The 12872-nt window shown below is 42.8% G+C and overlaps 2 protein-coding genes across 4 annotated transcripts in view; one reads left to right on the forward strand and one right to left on the reverse strand.

Annotated features, from left to right (window-relative positions):
* The first annotated feature begins 6120 nt into the window (after positions 1-6120).
* Positions 6121-6723, forward strand: LOC116388239 (heat shock protein 30). Its single transcript, XM_031855921.1, has one exon. The coding sequence runs from the start codon at positions 6121-6123 to the stop codon at positions 6721-6723; it is 603 nt and encodes a 200-aa protein (XP_031711781.1).
* Positions 6724-7717: 994 nt separating this feature from the next.
* LOC116388314 (N-acetyllactosaminide beta-1,3-N-acetylglucosaminyltransferase 2) overlaps positions 7718-12872 on the reverse strand; it is a 6610-nt gene continuing 1455 nt past the window's right edge. Inside the window, exons 1-2 of one of the 3 annotated variants that reach the window (XM_031856027.1) lie at positions 11364-12866; positions 7718-10741 (exon numbers count right to left, since the gene is read on the reverse strand). In XM_031856027.1, the coding sequence (XP_031711887.1) occupies positions 9368-10711 (1344 nt within the window). In that variant the 5' untranslated portion in view covers positions 10712-10741; positions 11364-12866 and the 3' untranslated portion in view covers positions 7718-9367. Of the gene's footprint in view, positions 12867-12872 lie in introns of those variants that run through there. The other 2 variants (XM_031856026.1, XM_031856028.1) reach the window with 2 other exon arrangements.

Here is a 12872-nt window from a genome sequence, read left to right on the forward strand (position 1 = left end):
GGACACAAGTCCCTTGTTTGACGCACCCATTTACCCCGATATATATATATATATATATGTATATATGTTGTAATTATAGTGGTTTCTCCCTCAAATGCAGATGTTACCTAATGTTCATTCCTCAGAAAATAACCAAAATGTGATCTTGTAACGGCACTTTGCCTTATAGAAGAACAATTTAATGTTAGGTTCAGGGAACAAAAGATCATGGTTTGGGTTAAACGAACGTTAGTTTCCTAATTTCTTACAACCCTAACTTGTTATGCAGCCCACATAATTTGAAATAAGCCAACATTGACTTTTAGTTTCACGCGGGACACAAGTCCCGTGTTTGACGCACCCATTTACCCCGACCTCCATACCCAGAGTTTGATCCAAACATATTGCCATTGAACCTTAGAATTTGTGGGTCCACCACAGCTAATTGACTTTCCATTGGCATTGTTTCCGGTACAGAACTTCAACATTGTTCGTAATGTGCTGTTGGGAGGTTGTGGTCACTTTACGTATCTGTGAAATGACAGATCAGGCTGAAATAATAATAAAGATGTCTCTTCTCAAATGTCTCTTCTTTCTGAATAAAGGAAGGGCTCAACATAGCCAGGTGCTCCACAAATAATATACAGTATATAGCTTCCACCACCACAGTGATGACTGTCAGGTCTGCCATGTATAGGTTTTTGGTTTACTTCATGCAATGAGGAGCTTGGACTGCTCTCAACAAGTTGTTTCCTCGGAGCCACCGAGAAAAGTTTTTGAATTGCAAAATTCCGCATAGTATTGTCAGCAGCAGTCTTGTTATAAGGAGTTGTTGTCATGGTTTAATTAGCAGTGAACGTCTTGGTATTTTTATTTTTTTTTAAAGATGTGTGCCTCCCTTACGATCACCCCAGTGGTTTGGCTTTGCTTTCGGATTCACGAATCTAAAGACCAGAGAATGATTGTGGTGGCAGATGGGTCTTTTGTGGGATTATTGGTTTGATTTTTCATCAAACAAACACTTTTCAGTGATGGGCTCGGCGTATGGATCTGTACCGCTGCACTGTAGAATTTGTGGTGGCGGGGGGGATGAAGGATGGGGGCTAATGTGGATTAGGTTAAACAGACCCATTAAAACATGAAAGCTTGTTGATAGCTGATGTGGGAGTATCAGACATCTCCTCTTAGAGACCAGAGGCTTTAGGGTATTGTGTGTGTGTGTGTGTGTGTGTGCGTGTGTGTGTGTGCGTGTGTGTGTGCTGCAAATTAATCGATAGTGATGAGAGCCGGCTGGTTTCTATTACCTATTTAATTATCCTCCATCAAACAAACATGATAGCACCTTGAGATCACTTAGACCACGGACCATCGCAAAGACACACACGCACACACACACACCCTCACACGGCGAGTCCTCAAAAGTAGGGGGGGGGGGCACGTTTACTTTTACTGTCGTGTGAAATAAAGGACAATCAAGGTCACCGCAGCCGAGAAAAAAACGCAAATGCTTTCACAAAAGAGCAAAGATAGCAGGTTCTTTAATTAACCCTGTTCTCTGACCTTTTAAGGAAGTCACAAAAAAAAAAGGTAACAAAAAAAAGGTAACAAATGAGGTAAATTAGGGGAGATGGTATCATTTGATTTATCTCATTAAATTCCATACTAATGGTCATTTTTAATGTCATTGGTTAAGGAACTGCGAGCTTGTGCTACCATTGACTCCATGCCACCGAGGGTCAGCTCAAGCGCCAACAAAGCCTTGTTTCTGTCTGTTGCAAAGCCGCTGAGCAGTCGTTGTCTACCAACCCCATCTGACTAGGCATGAAATGATAAAGCCTCTCTGGTTGAAATCAAAATATTTAAACAGATGATTTTTTTTTTTTTTTTGTCAGCGCCAAACCAAAACAAGCCATTTGGATTCTGCAGCTGGGAAAGAGCAACATGGAGTCAGTGTCTGACTGACAGCTGTGAGACATGTGTTACTGCTTGGTGTCTGATTCGGCAGGGCTGTCTGTCCTCACTCTCACTCTCTCTGGCATGATTGCATAACAGGCGATCTGCACTGCTGTGTGTGTGTGTGTGTGTGTGTGTGTGTGTGTGTGTGTGTGTGTGTGTGTGTGTGTGTGTGTGTGTGTGTGTGTGTGTGTGTGTGTGTGCGTGCAGTATATGCACATGCATTTGAAAGCGAGTTTGTGTATCGTGTGACTCGGTGCGTACGTGTGACCCAGAAACGTCGAGCAGTCTCTCATGGCTTCATTAGGGGATAAAACCAAAAGTTCAGAATCCATAACCTTTAAATTATCACCCTGCCATCTCTCTGACACACCGTGTGTGCCTGTGTTTTTGTGTAGCTGCTTTGCTGACTTTTTCTTATTTTTGTAATATATTATCGTACCGAGCTTCTCGCAGTTTTCTTCATGTTGTCCATAATTTATTCCGCTAACTGTTTCTCTCTGTCACTCTCACTCATGGGGTTTGAGAAGTGTGAGGAGCCGCTGATTCTGAATCAGTATCTTTTCACCTCAAAACATTACAAATCACTGTTCACAAGTATTTATGATGCGACAAAGCTATAGTTATGGTTCGGTTTGACTCAGGCGCAATAACAACTTGGTTACGGTTGTAACACATCTGGGTTTGGGTTACGATGTAATAACCTGTTGGTGAGGTAAGGAGGAAGGTCATGTTTAGAAGAAACAGGCTGTTCTCATACAGCGTTCTTAACTATACCTACAAAAAAAAAGTCACTTCCATAGTTTTTTTTACCCCAAACCTCGATTATTTTTCCTGAATCTACAATGTATGCATGTAACGTGCTGAAATTGACACGTGCTGTTGGACTACGTAGTTAAATGCTCATAAAATGAGGAGTAACTGTTATACGAACCGTTGTGTAAGGATACGTTGGTAGAAACCAACATTATCTGTTGGTGGGAAACTAGAGACGGACAGCGGTCTCGCGTGTCCATCCACCCTGACTTCCTCCCCTTGTAGACTTTGTGGCTCCAAAATAACACAGCACTACTTTCTCTTTTGCTCCTGACAGAGTCATAATTTCTACGCCCTCACTTGAACGTAAGCACATGTCATTTTTGGGGGAATTTGCTGAAACGACTGACTCTGTCATTTTACTTGGGATGACATTTTTGTCGTATGCTGCCAGTGTGCGTTTCCCCTTGGGTCGTTATTACCGCACAGAGGAAGCTAGTCAGGGTTGGGAATCAGAGCGATAACAAATTCAAAATGGTTCGTCGTCGCAGTTGGAAACAAAGCACCGCACCACGGTTGCCGAATTCATCCAAAATTGAAGCAGAGCATTGGATCTGGCACCAAGACACCTACTCCCAATGAGGTGCATTGGCAGGAGATTGACAGATCGGAACTAAAGCGACACTTTATTGCGAGGGTTCGCGCGTGTTCAGCTTGTTGCCATCATCACCAACTCACTTGGGATGTTGACTTTTTAATCAATGGATCCGACATTTTCCGACTCAGTTCTTTGTACTGAAGATTCAACCAGGAGATGCCTTTCCAAAACTCCGGAGGTGCACCAGTGCCAGTCTCCCAACACTGCAGGAAAGGAACAGGCTGTTTACCTCTGGAACTCTCCACTAGACGCCTGGAATAACTCTTCCTCTCCTGCAACTCAATAATAGCGATAAGGAAGGCAGTACAGCAGAGTTATCAGTTACGGGTCCTACACACAGAACCACTGCAGCATTTCACTACCTCTCTCTCACTCGCCCTTCACTTTTTTTCCCCCTCTGTTGCCGAGTCCCACCTCATCACCTCCCATCCCACTCCTCTGGTGTTCTCTCATCTTTCTCCCCCCCTGCTGCATCCTCTCACCCCCACCCACCCCTCTCTACCTCTCTTCCCCTCCTCCCCACATGTCTGTCTGTTCGAAAACTGGAGCAACGTCTTAATCGAGGCTCGGATACGTGACGGGAATTTCTAAGCCACCCCGGCTCTGCAGTACAGACACAAACACACACACACACACACACACACACACACACACACACACACTCTGCTTGGCAGCCAATTAACAGCTTGCGATCCTGCGCCAAAGGAATAACTGCATGCTGATGAGCTGGCGGCTCTACGTGTGTGTGCATGTGTGTGCGTGTGTGTGTGTGTGTGTTTGTGATTAGCTGGTGGCCGTCAGAACCACTTACACAGATAGAAGGATATCTCTTTTATGTGTTCGGGGGAGAGAGAGGGGGATTATGGCGCATTAAAAACCATCTTCGTGAGGGACAAACTAAGACAGGAACAAGGAAGTGCAAGTTTGTGCCCGAGATTGTGTGTGTGTGCGTCTGCATGTGTGTTTTGATGCTGTCCCGGCAACTTCAATATAGGTGTGTGTTTGTGCATACAAGCAGCATCAGGAGAACAATGAGGATGATTTACATGGCAGCCTTGCTTTCTCCTCCTAATCCTCCTCCTCATCCTTCCTCTATTTCCGTTATCTTTCGTTCTCCTCCTCCTCTTCCTCCTCCTCCTCAATTCTAGCCTGCCTTCACTTTGGGGAGTTCATCCAAAGGTGAACGCCTGAAAAAAAAAAAAGAAGTATCTCCCCCCCCCAACCTCAAATAACTCATATATTCTCTTTTTGTGTCAAAAATACTGACACCAGCCTTGACACGATATCCCGAGCTGCAAATCGCTGTGTTTGCCAGTCCAGGTTTGATCCTCTTTTTTTTTTTTTGGAGGTAAAAAATGTGTTGAAGAGAAGACTGTGGGTTGAAATCCTGCCTTCTGTGTTGTTGTTGCCCTACTTTAATGCGCAGTCCTCTGTATCAGTCTTCTCAGTACACCGGATAAATAAATTAAATCCTGGCAGGTGAAAGGTGTGAAACTACTATTAGCAAGTGAAAAAAAACAATATTCAATTATATCACAATATCACATTCACAGCAGGTCACCGAAGAACTCATCTAGAACAACTCATCTGTGTTTTACTTACTTTTTTTCATTTAAATATGTATTTAAAGACGAAACAGCTGCTATTTTACTCATGTCATATATAATAAAATAAATATGTTTGTGTTTGATCAACACTAAAACCAGCATATGTGGTAGAAATAATGAGGGGAAAGTACAAATTAACAGTTGGTGTCAAGTAGAAGCTGTGTATAATAGATGTATAGGGAAGCTTTTTTTCATGTGTCAGTAAGTGAATGTGATCTTTTGTTAAACTAGGCTGACAACTAGTGGTAGCAGCTGGGGTTTGGAGGATAGTTCTGCAGGTAAATGTTTATGTGAGGAAAGGCTGCTATCTAGTGGTTGCATGTGCAAACGAAAGGAGAGGATGTGAGGAAATGATGTGCAGAACATAAACAATAAGTTTGTACAGTCTCATGCTGAGACACTCAATAGACCAAACATCCACTGTAGAGGCTGTCTCTCCTGGATTCTGGTATTCCCTCGGAAGTAGCTGGTAGGGTAATGTAGGAGTCACCCTATTTCTATATAAATTAGTTGATGTATGATAGAAAAAAGAAAAGGTCTCTTTAAAAAGATGTTTCGCTGATATCTTTTTGTGTTCCCTGAATTCCTTGAATCCTTATTTCTTCAACATAAAGGAACGCAACCTTTCATTATCTTTTATCTTTGACATTTTAAACCAATTTTGAAAGCATGTATTTATTTTTGGAATGTAACCTTATTGCAAAAAAAGAAAAAATACAGAGACACGCACACACATACACACAAATTTAAAATTACATAATGGAGTGCTGATTTATGAAGATTAGAGAGCGGCATTATTGGAAATCTTTATAATTCATTACACTTTATGACACTCTGGAACCAAATAGAGTACATTTCAGATATCATATTTTTTTAACTTGATTCTGTATTGTGGGTCAAATCTTCATTTGTACTGATAACGTTGGCCCCAGTTTATTTCAAACAGCAGCATTCCTGATCGATCTGGAACGATCCAGTGACGTCCACAACTCAGAGAAGCAGCTCTCCCCAGTGGAGAGTTGTGGTAGTGACAGGAAAGTTCCTGAAGACTCTGGACCTCCTCCAGTTAGAATATAAAAGCTGGGACAGTCCCACTGCTGAGACAGAAAGCAACACAGAAGAGAAGACATTTTAACAAGAGGACTCAACACTAAAGACACACTGAAGATGCTGTACTCTCATGGATTCCAGTCTGCCCTCAGTCCATTCATGGACTTCTACTGGCCTGTACGCAGTCTGTGGCCACAGGTCAAACCTCTGCTCCACCAGCAGGATCTACTGCAGAGAAACCTACAGGAGCTCCACAGTCTGGAGCTGATGGACAAACTTCAACACAAGACCCTGGAGAAGATGGAGCCTTTCCAAACCAGTGCGGCCCTGCATCCGGTCTCCTGCCAGCTGGAGGGAGAGGGAGAGCACTTTGGCTTGACCCTGGACACTCGAGGATTTCCCCCAGAGGAGCTGTCTGTCAGGCAGATGGGCCGCAAGCTGAGAGTCAGCGGGAAGACAGAGAAGAAGCAGGAGGACGGGGAAGGCTCCTACTCTTACAGACGCCAGGAGTTCAGACAGGAGTTTGATCTGCCTGAAGGGCCGAACCCTGAGGCCCTCACCTGCTACCTGGATCCAGACGGGAAGCTCCACATCCAGGCTGCCAAAGCTCCATGTGAGGAGGAGGCTGAGAGAGTGCTGACTGTCAAGAGGAGCTTGGAGGAGAAGACACAGCAGAGTGTGTGTTCAGACACAAGGCAGCAGCACACAGGACAAACCTGAGGACATGGACTCATCGGCATGCTGTTGAAACAATGAATAAGAACTGTGTTCCACACAAGTGTTAACAGATTATTATAGATGTTTTTGTATGATAAATAAACAAAACAAAATTTAAATTTTTTTTTGTCACGTTTTTAATGAAGTGTGTTACTTTTGTGCATATTATCACTTATATTTTGGTAGTGAAACATAATTATTTCATCTGTAAATGAATAGCATGCTTTTTATATAATTGGCATTTAAGATAACTTTATAATTCCAACATGACATCTATTACCAGTATTAGCAGTAAGTGTTTAATTTTTCCACAGCTCTCTACTCTACAGAGCTGTTACTCATGAGCAGTGAGTCACCAGGTCGATCGTGTTTGTTCAAATATCTATTGTTGTTAAAATGTCTTCTCTTCTGTGTTGCTTTCTGTCTCTGCAGTGGGACTGTCCCAGCTTTTATATTCTAACTGGAGGAGGTCCAGTCTTCAGGAACTTTCCTGTCACTACCAATTCCTTCCACTAGGGAGAACAATTACTCAGGAGTGCTAAAGTCACTGGATCATTCTTGTGTTCTCAGGAACCTCATGTATTTGCAGTAGTTCAACACTAGATGTCACTAAAACTTATTAGTGTTAAGTGTATATTTACCTGCCGTGATCATTTACTGTCTCTACCTCCACTTGTAGCTCGATTTGAAAGATACTAATTGAGGTTTTCTTTGTCCAGTTTGTCCTGGTACAACAGAGAACAACAGCTCATAGTAGTAGCAGCACCAGTAGTTTTACCACTAGTAGGAAAGCTGAGCAGCTTTGGAATATAATTTTGAAGTTGAATTGAATTGTAATTACATCAGTAGCTCACCTTGCTTCCATTTCCTCATTAGTGTTCAGCAGCTCAGTAGTCTTCCTCCTGTGGTCCTTAGATAGACTTATCTTCCTCTTCAAGCACATTACTCTGAAGCCACTGTCTGCCTATTAGAACCAAAATCAATGATAGACACCACAGAAGAATATGCTGTAATACAATGAAGAGAATAGCAGACAGAATAGTTGCTGAATAGTTCAGTGAGGACCCAGTCACACTCAGTATCTTATCTCTCTTCTCTTTCTGTTGGTGTTTTTCTGCCACAGCTTTCATTCTCCCTGGAGGAGACTCTTCATCTGGGGTTTCATTTCCCACCTCCTCCTCTTCATCTTCCAGCAGGGTAAATGAAGACGGTTCTTATACTTTACTTAATTTTGTTGTACCTTTAAAATATGCGTAGTATATTTACTTCCTGGTTTTCCTTTATTTCTGGTAAATATAAGGACTATATGAATGTTTGCTTTGTTCATGGTCACAAAACATTTTGCATAATTTGCATTTCCAAATGCAAATATTTCCAAATATGTAGCCCCTGTGTATCCTGTAGAAATAGCCAAACAAACATGCAAAGCAGTTTACCTCTGCAGTGATCAAGGATGAAGTGGAGCATCAAACACTAAACAGTCCGATATCTTTTTTTAGTGCTACACTCACAACTGTGGATTAATAAACATTCAGTTAAATTTGATCACTGTGCTGGGTTTGCGATGATGGTGGTTTATCAGCTGCGAAACGTTTTGCATTTTGACTTCATGTCTGCCTTCTTAAAGACATATTATTGTAAGAGGATCGCAAACAAAATATAATTTCATTATAACACCATAAACAACATAAATAAACAAGTCTGTTCAATAAAGGCATGCTTTCAGAGACAAACATTTATTTACTTTTGAATATCATACATTTTTTTAATTGGAATCCTTGAGGAGAGAAACAAATAGCATTGTTGTCGTTTGTGTTCATCTTAAGTGACAACTCCGTCTCTTCCGATTCAAAGACAAAATCTTACAATTAACAGTCAATTGGCTAACATTACCAGTCAGGCATATTTAACTGTTTCACGATTGAAAATCAAATAGGTAGAAAACATGAGTGGAAAACAATGTACCCCTTTTAAAATCAGCAACATGTTGTGCAGTAAATAAGTGGTTCCAGTGAAAAGTGTTTTTTTTTAATTATTAACACAATTCTTCTATACATTGTATACTCGCTGGCCAAATGGTAACCCCTGTCAAAGTCAAGCATTGTGACAAATCATCACTGCAGTTACAAAATGATTAGAAAGGATCAGTTGCATTTTAAATATGTGCCGAAGAGGATGTGAGACATTTTAAGATGTGATCTGAGATGGAACTGCTAACTTAAAGCAAACATGAGGAAAACAAGAGAAAACACAAATGAATTCATGTCAACCAGTGAACACGTGACACAGTATTCTCTTCAAATATCATGAAACAACATGTACGGTATATGTTATTTATTGGGTAGTAAAATAAAACTTTTAAGTTGAAAGGGTACAAATGCACACCTGTATTGATTTATTTAAAAAAGTAGCATGTACGCGCCCTTATTGTGTAATGCCCTCATAATATAAGTACACTTTGAGGTAGATCAGTCTCCTCCTCAGTGTGACGTAACTCTTCGGAGGAAAGGTACGTTGCATTTGAACTTCATGTGGTTCTGCCTGCTTGACAGGAAGATGCAGTCACAGAGTGTGCGTTTTCTAAATGAGTGTGGTGGCATCAGTCAACCTGTACTCGAAGGAATCCTATTTGGCAGGCAAATGAGCCTCAGCAGTGACCTGGCAGACTCTGGAGCTGCTTCCACAGGGTCAGCATCTCGTTGGGACTCCGTCTGTGCACGAGCAGAACGGATCTGTAAGCGCAGGGATTTCCCCTGTCCGTCTCTGGGAGATCAAATGTTAAAAAGCCCGGGTGATGGCTTGGGGAGAGCCCCAGTCTGTGCATGCACATGCCCAGATACACGTCGTCTATTGGGAAAAGGCGCACCCTCTCGGACACGTCTTTCAATCGCAATGCAAGTGAGCCAGAATACACCACCCCTCCTCCGCCGGCGTACGGTGGGTACCCGCCTTTGTAGAAACGTTCTGGTATGTAATATTTAGCGGACGGCTCACGGTTGGGCATTGCGTTATAGATTACTTCCCCCACAAACAGATCCAGGTTGGTTTTATTTGTATAGGCTTTCCACAGGTTGTGCTCGTCCCACTGCTTGTGCAGGTAATCCAGAAGGGCACCTGTTCGAACGAAGACATCGTCATCCCCTTTGAACACGAAGATGGCCGTGGGGCAGTGTTGCTGGAGCCAATGCCAGAACAGCAAGTCCTTCAGGGTCAAGTTGAAGAAGGTGTCTCTGAAATCCCACTGCAGGATATCCCCGTATTTCTGGTTCTCGAGCTCCAGGAGGTTTTTGAGGTCCGGGTGAGGACCTGTGCTTGAGTCCTGCCTTCCGAGGAGAAACACTGTGCGCACCAATCCGCCCTTCTTGTTCGATTCTCCCTCCACCAGGCCACTGCGTCCCCATGTTTCCCGGATGGCCTGCCTGTTTTCGAAGTTCCCCACTTGGGATTTGATGGCCATGAGGAGCATGGGAGAATCCAAACCAAGGCTACTACTGTTCCTCCTACACATACCAGGTTGATTGATAAGGAGGGGGTACTCCCTGCAGTGCATTGCCATAATAAACGCCCTCATTTGCTCTGGCAAGCTGTTAAAATCCTGCACACGAGGGACTGAACACTCGCGTGACATGCAGATGGAGGAGCATTCGTCTTCGATTTCTGATAAAAGATTCAGTTTCGTCTCTCCCGTGATCCCAGTTGTGTTTCCTCGCAGTATTGGGTTGTGCTGACGGTCCCACGCATGCTGCAACTGGTTCCACAGTGCGCTGTCCTCCAGACGAAGGTTCCAGAAAGGGCCAACTGGGTGAGAGGCCAGCGCAGAGGAGTTAGCAGAAACCCCAGAGGCAATGTAGTGGACGGTTATTTTCTGAGGCGTGTAGGAGATGGTGACGAATATGGACACCAGGACATAAATCAGAAGGTGGCCGGTCATCATGCAGGGAAGCAGGCACATGCAGAGCAGTCTCCCGTTGCATTTGCAGAATCTGCCCATTGCCTGTTAGCGTTCGAATCAAAGACACACCTGCACACACATGTCAAAATAACACATCAAGATGTATTTCTTTTTAAATGCAATGATATCAGAGAACACATTTAAAATGCACTCTTCACTGACTAAACCATTACAGTGGCATGGGTGTACCTGAGAGCTTTTTATAGCTAACACTGCAGGTAACCCTCTAGAGGTTCTGTCTCCTTGGTGATGGTCCACAGAGGGATATTATCTGCTCTTGTCTACACACTCAGAGCATCATCCCGTGGCTACCTGCTGACAGGCACACAGCCCCTGAAGACACGGTGTGGAACATGTAATATGAATGTAGTGGATTAACTCCCACTTTATTATTTTGGACTTGGTTTCAATAGAATATTTTGTGCTTGTTAGGGCTTCACATGCCCTATATATCTATTTTCCCTCTTTTTTTTATTTATAACGCTTAAAATTTTCTAAATTATCTAATCACCCCTGCATGTTAAACATTGACTGTTAAAGAAAATAAGTTTGCAACACACTGTTTCTCTATAGCCTTTACCACATAAACGTGAATTTCAATATAAGGAGTCTACTGACCATCTCACCACTGTTTGCCAAACCCTTTTTGAAAAAGACAATGAATAAAAGACAAAGCAAAAACAATACTCACAAGTGGGTGACCTGCTTTGGATAGTTAATCCGACTGAGGTAAAAGACACGGCGACTTGTGGTGTCCACTTTTTTGTTGTAGTGTTTTCATCCGGCTTGGTTATAGTCTTGTTATAGCGTAGCATCTAGGTCTGTGGCGAATCATTTACGTCCGATGAAGGATAACGACAGACATCATTTAAGTCTAACACAGGCGTCATCTTACCGCAGTATATAGCAGCAGCTGAGCAACAGGTCCCCAGGTAACTGCGCGCACCGAGCATGCGCATATTTAGCTCCTTATGTATGATGAGGAAGTCAGGAAAATACTCTCAGGATTAACGCAGGCTGCTACCTGTAGCCTACTGACGAAGACCGATTTAAACTCGGGAAACAGCTTCATCGCAGAGATATGATTTGACTTAATTTGCATGCAGGTGCGGCCTGAGCGTTTGTCGCCATATGTGCATGTTGTGGCCATATGACCTATTGAAGGATCCCTGATAAGCGCTCTGTCCATCACTGGCCAATGCTTCAAAATTTCACTATAGGCTGCTTTCTAAACCTAACAACATACTCTTCCGGCATCAGTGTTCTATATGGGCGTGAAGTTTTTAAGGGGAAAAACTAAAGAAGAAATAACATTTAAAACAGCTTAGGCAAATTTGAAGAAAAAAAACAACATTCAACGTTTAACAGGTAATAGGCTATATTATCTTTATACTACTCAGTTTAGTGACCATTGACTATCCTGTTGCCTGCAAATCTATACGGAATATAAGGACATTGCTAGTGTTGGTCCATTACCTAGTTTGTCATCATTAGAATGGTTTGCGTTATTATTTACTTGCTTTATGATTTCACTGTCAAAATGTGATATAAGTCTGTGAGCGTTGCGGTGCAGAGGTGTTAAACCACATGGCAGGTTAGAAAAAGGAAGCATTGCAAAGATAAGCACATGTCCTATTTGTTTCTTCTATCAATTAGGTTTAATTGACCAGCTACAGTATGATGCAACTGTAAAGAGGACAATCAAGGTACCCGCTGATAAACATCCCCAGCATACCTTTGTACGTAAATACATTTGAAGGACGGAAACCGCAGCCAATAGGACACACGTCTGGCAACAGGTTATCTGCTGAACTCCGGGAGTCTGCCAATAGGAAGGGAGAAGAGGCGGGGATTGTCGGCCTCGCGCTACCGTTCATGTTGTAGCGTGTGAGGCGATACATGTTTGGTTGAGTTTTGAATGAGGGGGCCATCATCCCGGCGGCTCAGCGGTGGAAAATACAGTTTAAAGTCTCTCTGGATGCATTTAAAATGAACAAGCAGGCTTTTCTGACAGGTACCCGAATGACGGTTCACCGCCCTTTAATCTTCTCCTCGGGTAAGTGTGTTTTCAAACAATGTAGCGGATTTGAATTGTGAGCGACAAAAACACACAGCAGGTCTGTTTTATTTGTCTGACACAAAGTAGCAAGCTTGCTAGCGGATTGTTTCGTACTCTTTTTTTTTTTTTTTTTTTTTTTTT

This window comes from Anarrhichthys ocellatus, unplaced genomic scaffold (genome assembly GCF_004355925.1).
Source record: "Anarrhichthys ocellatus isolate YVR2014 unplaced genomic scaffold, GSC_Weel_1.0 scaffold16, whole genome shotgun sequence".
NCBI classification, from domain to species: Eukaryota; Metazoa; Chordata; class Actinopteri; order Perciformes; family Anarhichadidae; genus Anarrhichthys; species Anarrhichthys ocellatus.